This window comes from Drosophila busckii, chromosome 2R, assembly GCF_011750605.1.
Source record: "Drosophila busckii strain San Diego stock center, stock number 13000-0081.31 chromosome 2R, ASM1175060v1, whole genome shotgun sequence".
Classification (NCBI taxonomy): domain Eukaryota; kingdom Metazoa; phylum Arthropoda; class Insecta; order Diptera; family Drosophilidae; genus Drosophila; species Drosophila busckii.
The window spans coordinates 1,255,660-1,273,688 of record NC_046605.1 but is presented as its reverse complement, the minus strand read 5'-3'; the positions used below and the strand labels follow the sequence as shown (position 1 = coordinate 1,273,688).

At 38.0% G+C, this 18,029-nt stretch overlaps 3 protein-coding genes across 5 annotated transcripts in view; 1 reads left to right on the top strand and 2 right to left on the bottom strand.

Annotated features, from left to right (window-relative positions):
* Window positions 1-14,306, top strand: part of LOC108596770 (putative polypeptide N-acetylgalactosaminyltransferase 9) — a 75,081-nt gene extending 60,775 nt beyond the window's left edge. For 2 of the 3 annotated variants that reach the window (XM_017982866.1, XM_033293367.1), the window contains 6 exons: window positions 8,116-8,334; window positions 10,213-10,355; window positions 10,411-10,501; window positions 10,625-10,735; window positions 13,306-13,413; window positions 13,473-14,306. In XM_017982866.1, coding sequence (XP_017838355.1) covers window positions 8,116-8,334; window positions 10,213-10,355; window positions 10,411-10,501; window positions 10,625-10,735; window positions 13,306-13,413; window positions 13,473-13,634 — 834 coding nt within the window. In that variant the 3' untranslated portion in view covers window positions 13,635-14,306. Of the gene's footprint in view, window positions 1-8,115; window positions 8,335-10,212; window positions 10,356-10,410; window positions 10,502-10,624; window positions 10,736-11,087; window positions 11,193-13,305; window positions 13,414-13,472 lie in introns of all 3 variants that reach the window. The other variant, XM_033293368.1, reaches the window with a different exon arrangement.
* A 1,072-nt stretch (window positions 14,307-15,378) lies between these two features.
* LOC108594996 (trypsin-1) lies at window positions 15,379-16,201 on the bottom strand. The gene has a single exon (XM_017980129.1). It carries the CDS (start codon window positions 16,180-16,182, stop codon window positions 15,427-15,429), a length of 756 nt encoding a protein of 251 aa, XP_017835618.1. The 5' UTR covers window positions 16,183-16,201; the 3' UTR covers window positions 15,379-15,426.
* Window positions 16,202-16,390: 189 nt separating this feature from the next.
* On the bottom strand, window positions 16,391-17,627 carry LOC108594995 (cilia- and flagella-associated protein 161). Its single transcript, XM_017980128.1, has 4 exons — window positions 17,450-17,627; window positions 16,885-17,400; window positions 16,723-16,827; window positions 16,391-16,668 (listed from the first exon to the last, which is right to left on the bottom strand). Exons 1-4 carry the CDS (start codon window positions 17,543-17,545, stop codon window positions 16,471-16,473), a joined length of 915 nt encoding a protein of 304 aa, XP_017835617.1. The 5' UTR covers window positions 17,546-17,627; the 3' UTR covers window positions 16,391-16,470.
* Window positions 17,628-18,029: the final 402 nt, after the last annotated feature.

The following is an 18,029-nucleotide window of genomic DNA, read 5'->3' as shown; positions in this document are numbered from 1 at the left end:
CAGGCCGCCGCCATTTTGACAACGTTATTTAGACAGCAGCGCACACACACGCGCACGACCGGCAGTTGCTTTTAATTTTCATAATTTCCATACTCAACTTCTTATGCGTATCTTTAACTTGCGCTGCTTTGCGTTTTATAGATTGTTGTTTTATTTGTTCGTGAGCTTACGCTTTTGGTTTGCACGTGCGCGCATTTTACTGCTTAATACGCAGCGTTGCACTTATTTTTATTGCAAACTGCGCCAGTGTGTCAGGAGCGCGAAGAGACGCAGGGCGTGGGGGGTGGGGCGTGTTAAAACGCACAAAAGTTGGCCACGCGCGCGAAATCTCTGTTCTCTGCGTTTTATGGAGATGAACAGACAGTGGCGTAGTTTCATTATTTTAAAAGAGGAATGCATAACTTTTAATTTATGCTGTAGTATGAAAGTGAAGATTTAAAAATTTGATTATGCGGCAAGTGCTGAAAATATCTATTGTGTTATATAAATGAACATTTTAATTTATTAAACTTTGTTGGCAAGATTTTTATATAAATTATAGTGCAGTTAATTCATGCTAGAGTTATAATAATAATAATTAATATTTTTGTAACAACTTTTAGTTTATAAAATTGCTTTAATATTTTTGAAGAATTTTATTAGTAGTAGTTTTAGTATTTTAAAAGAGAAATGTATAAGTTTTAATTTATGACAAAGTAAGTTAGTGAAGATTAAGAAGTTAAAAAATATAATTTGTATTATATAACTGAACATGATTTAATTTATTATAGTTATTCAATTTTTTTAAAAAGATTTTTATATAAATTATTTTAGTGCAGTTAATTCATGCTAGAGTTTATTTTTTATTTTTGTAACAGCTTTTAGTATATAAAAAAAGCCTTTAATATTATTTATATAATTTTTATAAACTATCAAAGCTTTTTGAAGAATTTTATTAGTAGTAGTTTTAGTATTTTAAAAGAGGAATGTTTTAATTTATGATGAAGTATGAAAGTGTTGAACCAAATGGCAAGTCAATAAAATATTATTATTTATTATTTACAAGCTTAATTATTTTACAATATAATATATTAACTAAAGCTGGTGAGTGCTAGCTGCTAAGGCCATCGACTCAAATATGATTTGTATTATATATCTGAAATTTAATTTATTATATTTATTAAACTTTTTTTAGTGCAATTAATATAAATTAGTTTAGTGCAGTTAATTCAATGCTAGAGCCTTGTTTATTTATGATTTTGTAACAGCTTTATTATTTCTATAAGTTTTATAGACTCAAATCTTTTTGCAGAATTTTATCGTAGTTTTATTATTTTAAAAGAGGAATGTAGAAGTTTTAATTTATGATGAAGTGAAGATTTAAATTGATTTGAGAAAAATATCATTTGTATTATATAAATGAGCGTGATTTAATTTATTATACTTAATCAACTTTTTTAAGCAGATTTTTTATAAAATTTATTAATTTATCAGAGAGAGAAAGAGAAAGATTATTTACGATTTTCTAATAGCTTTTAGTATATAAAATTGCATTAATATTATTTATATAACTTTTATAGACTGTCAATTCTTTTTGCAGCATTTTAACAAATCATTAATTTTATCATATCAAATTTGTTGTTGCTTGTTAAATAAAATTAGCAGCATTCATTTTATTTATATAACTCAAAGTTCTACGAACAACTTTATTAAATTTGGCTAAGCAAAGCGCTCAAATATTTAAATGCGCTGCTATAGAAAATGATTTATATTGATTGATTGCGCAACTTTCATAATTCGCAGCCCCTTTTAAGTCGCCAGCCTTGTTCACGGCAAGCCCAACTTAGCTAAGATGCGCAGCTTTAGTTGGGTCGAGGCTACACTTTTTTTTGTTGTAACTGTAGCTGGTTTGGTTGCTAGCGCAACGTTAGAGTCGGGGCCACTTGCTAAACGGACCAGTGAACCGACAATCAAAGCAAAATCAGCAAAGCAAGCAGCAACAATTTTTTATGCTAATTTGATGGAACATGCAGCAGTTTCTTTCATTAGATGTAGTGCGTGTGCGTGTGTGTAGCAGATATTAAAATAAGCTTTTAAGCTGTGCCTGGCTTTAGACTTATGCTAAGCGGGTTAAGCAGACGCTCTCACCTGCGTAATAAGCTCAAGTTGCAGCTCAGCGCTGCTGTAACTATTAACTTTTGAGTCAGGGCAAATGCAAATGCGTTGCTGCCACCTCAGCAACTAAAGCGAAGAAAAAAAGTTGCAAGCAGCACTTGTCAAAAGTCAACTTCACATAATGTCAAGCAGCGTTGTGTGTGTCTGTGTCTGTGTCTTCCTGCTACGTTTTTGCTGTCTTGCCTTATTTCTTATACATTTATTTGCCAGCCTTCGTTTTTTTTGGCACGCCCACCAAGGCGGCGGCAGCACATGCCGGCGTTTGTCGCGCATAATGCGATGCTGACATTTACGATATTCCAGCTCATACATATTTTTTGCTGCTGCTGCGCTCCCCACTCTCTTTTTATAACCTACACTGTCGCTTTAGTGCGCCTTGCTGCTGTCGCTATTCGTGACTGTTTTATTTGATATTAATGTGCTTGTTGTTGTTGTGGTGGCGGCTGTTGTGGGTTGCCCGCTGTTTAGCACATTATTTCATAGCATACATTTCGACGCTTTCAAAAAAAAAAGCAACTTGAAGCTGCTTGAGGCCACTTCGCAGCGTTGCGCTTGCTTAATTTGCGGTCGACGGGGCGCCATCGCTTAACTGTTACCAGAGATCCTCTCTCTCTCAGTCTCACTAAGCTCTGCTCTGTCTGCACTTGACGAATGGCCATGCTCGCCATCATTTTTCAAACGAATTTCATGTCACCCACAGCCGCAATGGCAAACATAATAAATGCTGCTAGATTTTTTTCGCATCAAAATAGGTCTAGAGCTTGCCTATTTGCCTACGCTTCACCTTCGCATGTGTGTTCGTTTTGACTTGGGATTCGTACATTACGCAAATCAACTTTAAATTTATTATGCGTGTTGCTCTTAACAAAGCTATAAATAATTTAATTTTTTGATTTATAGTCACTGCACAAATAAATGGCTACGAGATAGCTTATCAAATATTTATGTGCTATATATATGCAGATAATAAATTGGGGAGTGTAGCAAAATATTGAGTATTAAATATAATATAAAAATAGCAAAAATGTGTGTAGCTTAACTTTAGCTAAGCAAATCTTAAGCCTTTGGGCATTGCTTATATTTTTTGCTATTTGACAATTAAAAAGCAATCAAAATATTTCACGCGTAGCTGCAAACAGCTGAAACCAGCAGCTAATTTCTATTCTACTTCTGCTTTAGTTGTTTATATATTTGAACTCTAAGTTTAGGTTTAATTAAAACCTTAAACATCGCTTTTATTTTGATTCTATTTATTTTAATTGTAGCCTAGAATTAAATTCTATGGTACAATTGGTATAGCCAGAGCAACAAAGGCCTGCAGGCTTTTTATTCTAGTTTATGAATATAAACTAATCAATTTATTCCGCCCAAAGCTTTTTGAGACAACTTGTTAATTTCTATAGTTCAATTAATTACGTATGCGTAATATTTGTGAGTTTGCTGTAGCTGTTTAAGTATAGAGAGTTTAAGTTTAGTTGCAAAAATGCTCTAGACTTTGACATTGCTCATATTTTATTATAGTTTATAATTAAAAACTAATCGAAATATTCCACCTGAAGCTTTTTGAGTCAAGTAATTAAGTTCTTTACTGTAATTAATTACGTATGCGCAATATTTGGCAGTTTGCTGTAGCTATTTGCACTCTAAGTTTAAGTTTAGTTTATAAAATGCTGCAGCCTTTGACATTGCTTATTATAATTTATAATTAACAACAATTAGAAAGCTGCCAGCTGCAGCTTAGGCGGTCAGCTAAGATTTTCAACCAATTTATAACGTATGCTTAATATAAGTGCATGCTTTAGCTGTTTATTTTTAGGTTTGCTTTATGTGTTTGCCATAAAATGTCTTTGTTTAGTGCTCTCAAATTGATTTGATTTGATTGATTTATAAATCAACTGCAACTGCTCGCTCGCAGGTGTATTGAGCTTCATTGAAAATCTCATTTGGCGTGCCGCATGCAGCACAGAAAGAAATGCTCATATTTACTCTACAGTCTGAATCATTTAAGCTGCTGCTGCAGCTGCAGCTTGACGCTGGCTCTGAGTTGACGTTGGCGAAAAGTTATGGGCGACGTTGTTTGCACAAACATCAACAGTGCAACTGCCACAGTGAGTCACTGCCAGTGGCACAGTTTTCGCTCTCGCTCTTGCACTCATATTTGTCGCTGTTTATTTATTTATTCAGCGTTGAATTTTATTTCATTTCAGTTTATTTTTTTGTACGCAGCCCCAACTTATTTTCGTTTTTACTTCCATTTCCTGTGTGTGTGTGTGCAGCAAACAAAGTTTACAAAAATAAAAAAACATGCGTTACAAAATGAAAAGCGTGGCAACTATAACAATAAAATCCTTTTACACACACATGCATATTTTACACACACACACACATACAAAATACAAATGAAGACTGTTGTTGTTGTTGTTGCCTGCTTTTCACTTTTGTTATTTGTTCTGTCACTTCCGCCGGCAGCAACACAAAAAAAGGAAAGTAAAAGAAATGTGTCTCTCTCTCTCTCGCTCTGTTGCTTCAATTGTTGTGCATATATTTGCCTACAAAGTTGTTACCGCTCTCACTCTCTCTCCCTCTCTCTCGCTCTTTTAGTTGCTATGCTGTCCGCACTTATTGTTGTCTTGCGCCAGCAGCGTTTATTAAATGTCACACTGCGAATTTGCCAAAACCCCACGCCGCCCTCAATTTCCATTGCATCCTCTTTGCACTCTTACTCTCTCTTTCACTCTTGTGCTGTCTCTGTCTAGCAAAACACAATGGCACTTGTCGCGTTTGGAGATTTCACTCGCTTCCACTTTTTGTTTGCTGCCTGTTTGGCATGCTTTTGTTTTTTGCCGGCGAATGCTGCTGCTGCTGTTGTTGGACTTTGGCTTACATATTTTTTAGTTACTTAACGTGCCGCCACATGCCACGCCCACTGCCTTAGAGTTCCCTTGGGAAACTCAACTGTCAGTTGCTGACAATTTCATTTATTTACTGCGCCCAGCCACACCCAACAAATCAAACATTGTTTGCCGCGTAACTTGGATTTACAAACTGCTCTTGACTAACTTGAATTGTTTATAAATTAAATATGAAATTCGGCAACAAATTATGTTGCCAATTGTCGATTTATTGCATAAATAATTTAAGCATGTTGACAAAATTGTTGCAAGCGTTACTAAGTTAAGTGCTAAGTGAGAATTTCTTATGATGTTGAGTTGTGTGTGCAGCTTATAAAAGAAGTCGCAGTTTACATGCTCCAGCTCAGTCTGCAAGCAGCGTTCGTCGTGTGTGGAGCTCCTTGAGCTGATCAGCGCTCGTCTTGCTTGGAGAATTTCGTCTTGGACTCTCCTTTCGTTTGAGCATTGAGCTAAGCAGTTTAACGCTCTTGGATTTTGGAACTTGCAATAGTTCGCAAAGACTCTTTCTGTAAGCAAGTTATATAAATACAGCTATATACAAGACTGTAATTTAACTTATACTTCAGATAAATAATTCTTCATTGAGCTGATCTGGGCCCTCAGCTCTGTAAAATTATAATTATATCCAGGCTAGCGCTCTTTGCTGTACTAATAATACTTTGCTGTGTAAATAATTAAATAATAATATAAATCCAGTTGAGCTCTCTTTCTAATTCTCTCTCTTCTCTAAGCAAGCTATATTATCACAGATATATACAATATTGTAATTTAACCAGAGCTCCCAAAATAAACTCAACCAAAATTTCACAAGCTGTCTGCTCACTGAAATAACAGGGATATATTGTGCAGACTCGATCACTCTCTGAACAGAAGACTTCTAACTTCTTTCTCTCTTGTTTTCTGTTTTATGCTGATCGGTGAGAAAACACACGAAGCTCTCTTGGTACAACAGTTTGAATGGGATATTTTTGCTCGGCGCTCCTCTGAGCAAAACGATTTGCGTTCAAGCACAAAGTGTATTTTTTGTTTTTGTTTCCTTAACATGAGGGTGAAAAGGTCAGAGAGATAGAAATGGTCACACATCCATACGCTAAAGACACTCTCACCGCTTTAAAGTGTCTCGAGTAAACGCCCTACATAAAGAGAGCGACGAGAAGCTCTCACTGATTGAGCAAAGAGCACGCTGAGTAAAAACACAAAAGTGTCTTTTTGATCCCGTTTTCAACTGTGTCTGCGAGCAACATTTCGTATTGGGACTTTTTGCAAAAAGGCACCACTTCCTGCGAGCTCTGAATTTAACTGATAAGCTAAGAGCTGATCAGTGCCCTCAGCTCTGTTAAATTCTAATTATATCCAGCGTAGCGACCCTTTGCTTTACTTAGCTTTAGTAATCATGTGTACTATAGCTAAATGTAAATAATTAAATAATAATATAAATTCAGTTGCTCGCTCTCTTTCTAACTCTATCTCTCTCTTCTCTAAGCAAGCTATATAAATACAGATATATACAATATTGTAATTTAACTTATACTGCAGATATATAATTCAGAGCTGATCTGTGCCCTCAGCTCTATTAAATTGTGTTGAAACTTGCAGTAGTTCGCGTAGACTCTTTCTGTCTCTCTCTCTCTCTCTCTCTCTCTCTCTCTCTCTCTCTCTCTCTTCTCTAAACCAGATATATAAATATAGCTTTATACAATATTATAAATTAACTGAAAAGCTGATCTGTGCCCTCAGCTCTGTTAAATTATGAATTATATTCAGCCTAGCGACCCTTTGCTTTACTTAGCTTTAGTAATCATGCGTACTATAGTTAAATGTAAATAATTAAATAATAATATAAATTCAGTTACTCTCTCTTACTCTCTCTCTCTCACTGTTTAGCACGCCTTAGTAGCATTCTCTGTTTAATTATGCATTTGCATGAATAGCAAAGTGACTCGCTCTCTCTCACTCTCTCTTTGCTCTTGTGGCGCCTATCTAATTATAAGTATGCCTTCTAAGCTGTTGCTTGACTTTGTCGCTCTCTTTTTGCTTGCTTAGCATGATTTTGTTTTAATAACCCCGCGCCTGCACTTTATATACAACATTTAATATACTCAACAGCATTCGTCTGGACATTTTTCTATGAATTTTATGTTTGTGGCAGCTTTGTTTTTTATTTGCTGTCATAATATTTTTTTATATGCCTTTGGCTTTGTTTTAATTTATGCCAAGGGCCAGAGCAGCTGTCGTGTGTATTACATGGCGTATGCGTAACGCAGCAAAAAGTTTGCTCGTTATGCTTGTTAAAGCAAAAAAATATGAAAATTGCTGTACGCATATTAAAATAATTATGAAATGTTATTGTTTTATTGTTTGTTAGTTTATGCTGCAATTAAAATCGACCTGTGATACGTAAGAGTTTATTTATTTTTAATTAAGCTTGTAAAGCAGTAAAATTGTAATTAAATTGCAGCGCAAAAATGAAATGCAATTCTCCAATTAAATGCCAAACCAGCTGCATGGCATAAAATTTCTCACTGCAGCAGCAAAAAGCAAATAGACAAGCACAAAATATTCAATTACAGTGCCCAAAAATTGCTGCTGAAAGCTAGAGAGAATGCTGAAGGGGGTGGGGAAGGGGAGGGCAAACAAAATTTTTGTGTACTAAATAAAATGTAGCCTCAAGTGTTTGCCAAGCTGCTGAAAGTAAGCAAAAAGGCAGCAGACAAGTTGGACCAGAACTTTGCTGCCAGCAGCCAAACAGCAGTGGACAAAAAAGAAAGAGAGAGTGAGAGTGTAAGAGAGAGAGAGCGAGTTCAACACTTGCAGGTGCTAGCCACTTGAGACAAACTAAACGTAGCAGACATGACATAGAGTTTCAATTAGTAAAATTAAATGTTCTTATGGGATTGCAATGCTTGCCACAAAACTCTGCTTAATTTGAAGTGCCACAAGCACACATGAGTGTGTGTGTGTGTGTGTGTGTGTGTGTGTGTGTGTGTCACTTAGACTGGCATTCGATTTGCTTTGCTTACTCAACTTTATTATTGTTTATTCTTTGCAGAGCACTGCCGAGCCCGTCTACTCGCCTACAATGGCCGGCGGGCTGTTCTCCATCGACCGCAAGTTCTTCGAACGTCTGGGCACCTACGATTCGGGCTTTGATATTTGGGGTGGCGAGAATCTGGAGCTTTCGTTCAAGACCTGGATGTGCGGCGGCACTTTGGAAATTGTGCCTTGCTCCCATGTGGGTCACATCTTCCGCAAGCGTTCGCCCTATAAGGTAAGTGTACATAGAGTGTAACCATTCATTAAGCACAAAACCTTTGCAGAATTTAAAACTTGCAACACACACAGTGTACAAATGTGTGTGTGTGTGTGTGGCCACAGCAGCCGCCAGCCAGCAGTTGAGCCCGTGTTGCTTGTTTGGTCAACACACAATTCTCTCTCTCTATCTCACGCTCTCTTGGTCTGTCTGTTTACCCCACATCAATGCCAGCCACAGCAGCAGCACAAAGCACATTTCACATGTATGTACATTGCATTGCGGCTTAGTTGTGTCCTTCTCAGCAGAAGGAGCAGCAGCAGCAGCAGCACAACCAGCTGGCTGCTGCCTCAATTATCAACGCTTTACGCCTGACAAAAGTTTGGCAACTGTTTTCATGTCATTTGCCGTTAGCGCGGTGTAAGAGCTTTTGCCACAAAAGGCATTAAGTTGCAGCCAGCTGCATAGATATAGCTGCCCCAAAATGTAACGGTTATAGCCAGAGAACACCTGTGTATGACTGAAGGGCAACGAGTGTCCCAATGAGCCACAGTCTTTAATAATACAATGTTTTATGCATAAGTCTAAGCATGCCGAGCTGTTCAATTAGCTTAGCTAACTTTAAGCTGCTTTTAGTATACCGAAGTTATCGATAGTATCGATAAACTAATGAACATATTAGAAATAGCACAGCATTTATGGCTTGACGATAAATTATGAATTTCAACAAACTATAGTATCGATAAGTTAATACATTTTAGTATTTTTCCCAATTGGCAGCTAATTAGACACAGAACAGCATTTAAGGCTTGTTTGTCGATAAATTATGAATTTCTTTTTTTTTTTTTTATATACAATTTATTTAGATGTGTAATTTGTTGTTAAATTAGTAATTTAGTTACTCAATTAATCTATATCCATTTAACATATTTTACTAAACTATACTATAATAATAAAATAATACTATAAAAGGATATAAGAATGACTAGGTTATAAACCTAGTTGACAAGTCTTGGGGGTGTTGACTCTTAAGTCGTCTTCGACCCACGTAACATGTGAGACGTTGGGAGCAGGGCCAATCTATAAAAATAATTTTTGGACTGTAGTTGCAGCAATGAATTTCAATAAACTAAAAGTTTTCGATAGTATCGATAAGTTAATCAATTTATACATTCAAGTTTCCACAATTGGCAGCTAATTAGACACAGAACAGCATTTCGATAAATTATGAATTTCAGCAATTAGATATTACTTTCTTATTAATATAATATAAAACAAAAAATCTATGCAGATCATGGTTAACTCTCTTTATATGCAAACTGCTTAACTTGCACATTTTTTACTTCATTGTCTAATTTATATAATTTAAAGTCAATTGCTGCCTTATCGATATATGGCTTATGTTTTTGTTTTTAAAGCTGCAGCTAACAAGATTTATTTGCAAATACTTTTAGTACAGCTGCTTGCGCATCGATTACTTAATGAATTGCCAAAAATGCCGCAAATTAATTTCAAGCACTGACAGCTCAATTGAATACATAGCTACAATATCTTGACTATAACTGTTTAAGCCATGACCATGCCACAGACACGCACTTGCAACTCAGATATAAACAACAAGCAGGCATATGCAGTTAGTGTGGAGTTGGGGGCAAAGACAGATAGCCAAAGCCCCAACCACAATGTGCAACCAACAACAGGCAGGCAAATGCACAATAGAGAGAGCGAGAGAGAGAGAGAGAGAGAGCAAGCATGCAGGTAATTAGAGCTGGCCCCAACTGCAGGGCAACTCTATTGTGCATTATGCTTGCTACCAGTTTGTGTTCTAGCCAAATATTTATACAGCGCCTTGCCAATTGTAGACTCTAAGCCTTGCTACCTTTTACTACTTTGCAGTGGCGTTCGGGCGTTAATGTGCTGAAGAAGAACTCGGTGCGTCTAGCGGAGGTATGGATGGATGACTATTCAAAATATTATTATCAACGCATTGGCAATGACAAGGGCGACTTTGGTGATATAAGCGAGCGCGTAAGGCTGCGGTAAGCCATAAATTTCAATTGCATAGCGCACTCATTAATTAATTTTGGCTTGCAGCGAGGACTTGGGATGCAAGAGCTTCAAATGGTATTTGGACAACATTTATCCGGAGCTTTTTATACCCGGCGATGCTGTTGCCAATGGCGAGGTAAGTTGCATGTTGCGCTTTGTTATTTTGTGGGCATGTACACTACACTAACTAGCAACTCGGAGTCCGTAACTCAATCCTTGGCTGGCGTTATAAAAAATTTTCTACCCTAACTCTTCACAGATAAGAAACTTAGGTTATGGCGGTCGCACCTGCTTGGACTCGCCATCGGGCAAGCGTAATCTGAAGAAGGCTGTGGGCTTGTATCCTTGCCACAAGCAGGGTGGCAATCAGGTTTGTACTTGCCACACGACAACGACAATGCGACCGCCACAAACTCCGTTGAAGCATCAAAACCGTGCAGAGTTATCCCCGCCGCCCCCTCTTATTTTTACTGCCTTCCCCCCACTTTTGTACAGTTTCTCATCATCTACTAGCGTTTAACCCTCAGAACAAAAGCAAACTAATTGTACTTGACTAATCTGTGTTTTTTGTGTCTGGCACACGTGGCGTATTCTTAACTTTCTGTCGCTCTCCTTCGCTTACACTGAACTCTCTTGTGGGCTCGTAACTTGTGTGTGCCATTTCAACGCTGCTCTATCTTTATATGTATATGACAACAAAATCCAACCAACTTAATTTGCAGATAAGAAGCATTCACACGAGCATGTGCGTCGATGCGCAGAGCAAGTCCGAGGAGGATGAGAATCCTGTAATACCCTTCGACTGTCATGGCCAAGGAGGAAATCAGGTATCAGCTACAGACTCTACTCCCGATCTCGCCACGCCCCGTCCCCAATATTAAATATTTTTTGTATAACGGTTGTGGCTTTTGCAGCTTTTGCTTGTAGTATTGGCTTTGATTCATCATCGAACTACACTTTAAACTAAACACTAACAAATTGTTGTCAACTAATTTGAAAGCATGTCATGCGATTGTTTCTCTCTAACATTTGAACTAACTAAATGCATTGATTTATACATCAATTTGGCTGCCTAACATTAAATTCCAACCCACTTTTTGACATTTATTGTGGTTTTCTAGCTCCCGTTCCACTTGTTGCTGCAGCAAGACTTTTTTTTTGGTATTTTATTTGATTGTATTCTATATAAAAATTTGTTTGTTGACTAGCATTTTTGAAAAACCTGCGGTTTTGAGCACTAATTTCACGGAGTTTGTGGTAAAGCAAAATCCCCCCCAAAGTATTTGTAGCTGCTAAAATTTGTAGCTTGCTGCATAAGTTAAAAGTATTTTTAACAAATTATTTGTTTGCCAGCAACAAAATGGCGTAGCAAATGCATTGACAATTTAACACACACACATACGCATACATTGAAAGCGAAAGATTTATGCCATGTTGCAAAAATTAATTAAAACGCAATCATAAATAAAATGACAAAAATGATAAATCATTTTCATGGTTGTGCTTGTAGCAAAAACTTTTACAAAACCAACAACAGAAACAACAACGACAGTGACAATTTTAGCTAGCAACAAAATATACGACTGCATACAAATGCAATACACACAGAGATAGGCATACCACACACATATACACACACACACTAAGATATTTAATACATTTTGCGGCTGTGTTTTTGCTAGGTTTATATTGTGTATTCAACATTAAATGGGAAAGTGTTGACCTCGTTACGCTGCGCGTTTTTGCAAACAAACAAAAAAGCAGCTGACCACGCCTACCTGTGCGCCCTACGCCCTTTTAAGCATGCGACTGTGTAACATGTAACAACAAGCAGCGCAAGTTGCAGCTGCAATTGATAGACTAACAAATATGCAGTGAAAACTAAAATTATAATAAAAATTTTAGACAAAGTTATAACTTAATGTTTGTTAGCTAGCTACATTTTGTTCAATTTAATATTTTATGCTGTTGTATATATTTTTTATTAAGCATACGCCGCTTTGTATTCAAGTCGCGCTATAAAAATGTTAATTGTACTAAAATCAGCAACAGCGTAGCGCAAAAAATCAAGCAAAAATATTATTTGCATAATCTGCTTTGCATAATCTCATGCTAAACAAGCTATGAATATATATAGCATATATTATTATTAAAATTGAAGCTACAACTATTAGCAAGCTCGTTGCAACAATTGCTGGCACTGGCTAAAGCAAAACGCTGCAGCATAAAATAATCAACATTTTGCTGTGATGCGGGGCAAATTTTAATTTCGCACATTGCCACCAAAAAGAAATAAATGAAAGTATTTGCATGTGAGCCAGACGCGCGCGCTGCCTTTGACTATGTGGGCACATCAAAGCACAAAAATGAAAGCAACAAAACCGCGCGCAGCAACATTAATGAAAGAATTTTTCCATTTTGTTATAAACGCGCAAAAAAACGCTAAAAGTTTTGCTTGAGCACGAGAGCAGCGTAGAAGAAGAAGAAGATACATGCATAATTAAAACTGCAGCACACGCATGCGAATGCAACAAAAGTAGAGCAAAGGGCACGGGCACAAGTTGAAATGTTAAATGTTGACGCAGGAAAAATATTAAAGTAAATGAGCGTAAGCAAACATCAGGGTCGGTCAGCAAGCATAATCATCATCATCATTATAAACAGTTGGCGGAAATGCCACAACACACACAACAGCAGCAACAAAATGGCGGCGACCATGACAACGTTTGCGCCATGGCCAGGCCATAGCTTTGCCAGCTGGCCATGGCACTGGCGCGCACAAATTATAAATAATCAGCACACAGCCGCAGACAAAACACAGACGAACGTACGGACGTACAGACATTTTGCGCTTTTGGCATATAATTTAATATCAATGTAGCTGGCAAACATTTAAATTGTGCCACAACTTTGTGTACTAATCATTATAACAATTCGCAGTACTGGATGCTGAGCAAAGCGGGCGAAATACGTCGCGACTCCAGCTGCCTGGACTATGCGGGCAAGGATGTTATACTATTCGGCTGTCATGGCTCCAAGGGCAATCAGGTAAGTGCAGCTAATCCAACAGTGCTTAGCTTATATCATTACTTTGTGTTCTCTTGCAGTTCTGGGCTTATCGTGAGAATAGCAAGCAGCTGCATCATGGCTCCTCGGGCAAGTGCTTGGCCATCAATGCCAACAAGGATAAGCTTATTATGGAGGAATGCGATACCGATCAGCTGCGTCAGCGCTGGAGCCTGGAGAACTACGACAGCAACAAGTTGTGAGGCTACTTCTATGCCCAGAGCAGGCGCCGCGCAGCAGCATAACGATCGCAGTTTGGATACATAGTTGTGCAATAAGAATTTGCCATCGCTTCTTTTGTTTAAGACACACACTTGAACTATATTTTATAATTTATATACTTTGCTGTTTACTTTCGCTTGAGGTTTACTTAGCGCACATTGTGAAGAAATATGAGAACGACTGTTTATTTTTGTATAGTAGCTACTAAACGTTTCAAGTTACTTAGTAGTAGTTGTAGCCGTAGCGTTAGTATTAGCTTTAAGTCTAGGCACACACACACACTTACGTATGCGTATGTATTTTAATTGTAAGCACTGTTGAGCCCAAAGTCGAGCGAGCTCAGCGTTTCACAAGTCGTAGCGCAATTTTTGCATTTACTTTTTAGCACAATTTTCAAGGCTAACTTTTGTGTTTGATTTAAATTGAAGAGCAATGCATATTTGCAAATTTTAGTTGTAAACTTGTGTAGTACTTATTCGTATATATAATAATATTTATGAATTCTCCAGACATCAAATGACTTTGCAAAAGTCGCGTTCCAAATATGTTGTTAGCGCATAAGTTCTAGCCTAAGTCAATTGTTATTGTAGTTTATTTTTTTGGAAAGCAATTGGTGATAGCCTTGCAACCTTTGCAACTTGCCCCCAAACAGAGAAAAAAACAACCCGCAGTCTTCATTCCTCTTGACTTTTTATTTTACTTTAAGTTTGATACCAATCATGCCAAATTACTTTTAGTGAAAAATATCTTTTGATTATATTTTGAAAACTTTCGAACATATCCCGTTTGTTAAACGAAAGCCAGCTTGTAGTTGAAGCACTTATCATCAGTTTAAACAGACTTATCACTAACCTAGAGAAAGTTAGCGCTAGTGTACTTAAATATAAGCAGCAAATATGCAATAGTGCCTTCTACTTTTTACTATAATTGTTTAAAAATCCAACTACTAAAAATCGAAAATGAGAAAAAATTACACCCACTACAAATGTGTAAACGTGTTTAGGTCACAATACAAAAGCGACTGTAAATATTTTATAACGCAAATGTAAATAATCGTACATCGGCTATATATAACACACATACATATACACATACATATGCTGTTACATGACACGTTTTCATTTGCGAATTCGGGGCTTCATCACACTTACATTTTAGCGTACTGAAAACCAAAAGCCATACTGAAAAATGGTTAAAAGAACTTTTTTGATAATGCTAACATTAAATTAACCGAAGCTCGTAGTGAATGTTAAGTAATTAAGCAACTTGCACGAGCTGCATATAAAGTTATGAATAAAAATAAAGAGAAAATTTCAAGTAATTATGTTTTTGATTTCGAATGCGTGTGAAACTTTGTTAAGTGCGCACATTTGTATATAGCTAAGAACAGAACCGCGTTGCAACTCTAACTGTGCGCATACAATATGCAATTATTTAATGCCAAAATAATATAGTGTGCATGAACATTTAATGCCTAATAATGTCAGCTTACGAATAAATATATTTTTATGCAACATAATTGCATACATAATTACAGCATTGTTTATAATAAGTAGCGAACTCAAACATGTTATTTGCGTATCGCAGGGCTGCAGTAAAAACGATGCGTGTATTGGATATGTTATACAAATGCAGCCCAATAAGTCAACGACATGTGTCTTTGCTAAAAAGGTAAGTGTATAAGCTACTTGTAAATAAAAAATGTGGCAGTTTTTTTTAATGCAATTGTATATTTATTTATTCGTCAATTTGGTTCTGTTAAGCATATGGCAATTAAACATTAGCATTCTGCTTGATCCAGGAACGCAGTGCACCCACATATGTGTACATAGCAGGACGTCCCTTAGCGCCGCAGCCAAAGCCCCAGGAGACAACGCCAAATAGTTTGCCATCAACGGTCAACGGGCCACCAGAGTCGCCTTGGCAGCTGCTCACCTGTCCGCTGGGATGTCCAGCGCAGACCATGCGATCTGTAAGGCCAGGTATGTTTTGAGCATTGCAAAAGTCGCGACTCCAGAGCTGCACTTGGGCATACTTCAGACGATTGGGCAGCTGCAGATTCTGATTGATGGCGCCAAAGCCGCTAATGGTGGCCAAAGTATCCGCTGCATAGTTAGCATCAGCTGCTGCCAGCTGTATGGTTTGCACTGCAGCGCCCAATTTGGCAGGAGTAGCGAGGCGTATGAGCGACATGTCAAAGTCCTGACTCTGTGGATTGTACTGCGGATGAATAATCAACTGTGCTATGTCCAAAGTTTGTCCATTGCCAGCGCCCAAATCATTGGTGCCTACAATGGCGCGCATTTGACTAGGACTCTGGCCTATGGTGCAATGAGCAGCGGTGACAATAAAGTTCTCCGAGATCAAAGAGCCGCCGCAAGTATGACGTCCCTTAAGCTGCAGCGACACTTGATGTGGAAACTGAGCGGGCGCCGCAAACTGACCGCCTATGATGCGAGTTAGCTCAGCGCAGTGGCAGCTGGCGAGCTGCAGCAGGAGCAGAGCAATGAGCTTGTGTAGTCTAGACATTTTAGTAACTGAATATGTTGAGCAGCATAGAGTAGCGTCTTTTATAGTGGCAGCTTATCAGCTAAACAGCATGAGGCTTGACATAGTTAACGCTTGCGAATTTTTATAGTTTAGATAGAAGTTTAGTTCAAGGTGCGGAAGTTGTTTGGCAAATATGAAAAGACCCTCGGGCTAAATTACTTTCACGACTTATCAGCAGCTATAGCGGGTGGGTGGGCAAGCTTTGACCTTGTTTAGCTCAACTATTTAATTTATTTAACACACAACGTAAAACGTAAAATTTGTGCGCTAAGCTTTGTGCGCAGCACTTGGCTGCTGACCATTGCTAATCATCCAAACGTTCTTCCAGATCTCACGCTTGAACACATTGCGATAGTTCTGCACCGAAACCAGAAACTCTGGACCAAATAGAGTTTGTATGACAACATTCTCAGCGGCCAGATTGCGATTGGTAGCCGCATGCACAATAACCAAAGGTGAGTTGCTCTAAAGGTGCAGCAAACTTAAATGAAATATAAATTATTTATGACTTAGACTTACAGGCAGCACTCCGCCCTCGCTTTCGAAGCGTTTTTGTGGATCAACATGCATGCAGAACCAATTGGTAAAGGCCTTGGGTATATCGCCATCGGGGCACATGATCTTCTGTAAATGGCAAACAGCATTTAAAGCGAAGTTAAGACTGTGTTGAGTGCAACTTACACTGCGATGCACCAGACCTAAAGGCAAATTAATCTCGCCATACTTTTGTGAATTGAAAGTAGTGTTGATAGCCTGCGATAGATTTGTCATCTTGGGCGCGCTGTATAGCAATATGGGATCGGCTGGTGACTCGACGCACTCCAAGCGAAAGCGTTGACCATACTTGAGCTTCTCGCCAGTGCGATCGTGCTCATCGCCGCTGACAATGCGAAAGGCATTGCGCACACAAGGACGCTCCGAAGGCGCCACAGTAAGTTCGCAATTCTCATTTATGGTTTGACTAGCGCGTATGGCGTGCTCATTGATGACAACAGACAAAGCTGGATGCAGCTCTGTAGTGTCCATATCCAGCAGATTCATATATATAGGCATTAGCTGTATAACAGCGCCAAACATTATGTCGTCCTTGGGCGCAGCCAGCTGCACTTCCTTTTGAAAGTTATCAAACAAACTGCGCGCTTTCTCCACCAGCAGCTCGCCGCGATCACGCATCTTTCTAAAGCTTTCACGCTTGTCCTGCAGGCCAAACAGCAATTATATATTTCATTATGCAGCTTATGCTTACCTCTTCCAAACAATTGTCCTCAAACCAATTGCCTATGCGCACATTGGCGCGATAACGATTTGAGCCAGATTCAAAAGGTGAAATTGAGCAAGGCATATTTAAAATACAATTAAAATTTATGCAACAAAATTAATGTATATTTGCTGTAAGTATTTTTTAGTGCTGTGTGCGCTTTGAAAAATTGCTTTCGACTGTTTAGAAACATAAATAAATGTCATGAGCTATTGACAGCCTGAGCAAAATACATCAACATAATTATTATTGTCATATATTCTAGTCAAATTAATTGTTGCATACTTTTGCTTGCCTAGCTAAATTAAACGCTTACAACATGTCGTATGATTAATATAAGATAACAATGCGCCGCATATATTTAGATTTATGAGCTGTTATTTATGTTGACTCTGATAAATCACAACTTGGCAAATTGTTTAGAAACTCTCTGTGTAATGCGATGACTCTGCGCTAATATAACAAACAAATAGAGCAGCTGGCTGTTTGTTAGAGCGGTGATATTATTCGCATCTGATAAGCGTTGATGGCTTAATTGCTGTTGTTAACTGTCTGCACTGTTGCTGCT

Coding starts and splice junctions, on each gene's coding strand:
- LOC108594996 (XM_017980129.1), bottom strand. CDS start 16,182: ATGTCTAGACTACACAAGCTCATTGCTCTGCTCCTGCTGCAGCTCGCC.
- LOC108594995 (XM_017980128.1), bottom strand. CDS start 17,545: ATGCCTTGCTCAATTTCACCTTTTGAATCTGGCTCAAATCGTTATCGC. Junction 16,828..16,884: donor TAGGTCTGGTGCATCGCAGT/GTAAGTTGCACT, acceptor TGCCATTTACAG/AAGATCATGTGCCCCGATGG. Junction 16,669..16,722: donor GCGAGGGCGGAGTGCTGCCT/GTAAGTCTAAGT, acceptor CTGCACCTTTAG/AGCAACTCACCTTTGGTTAT.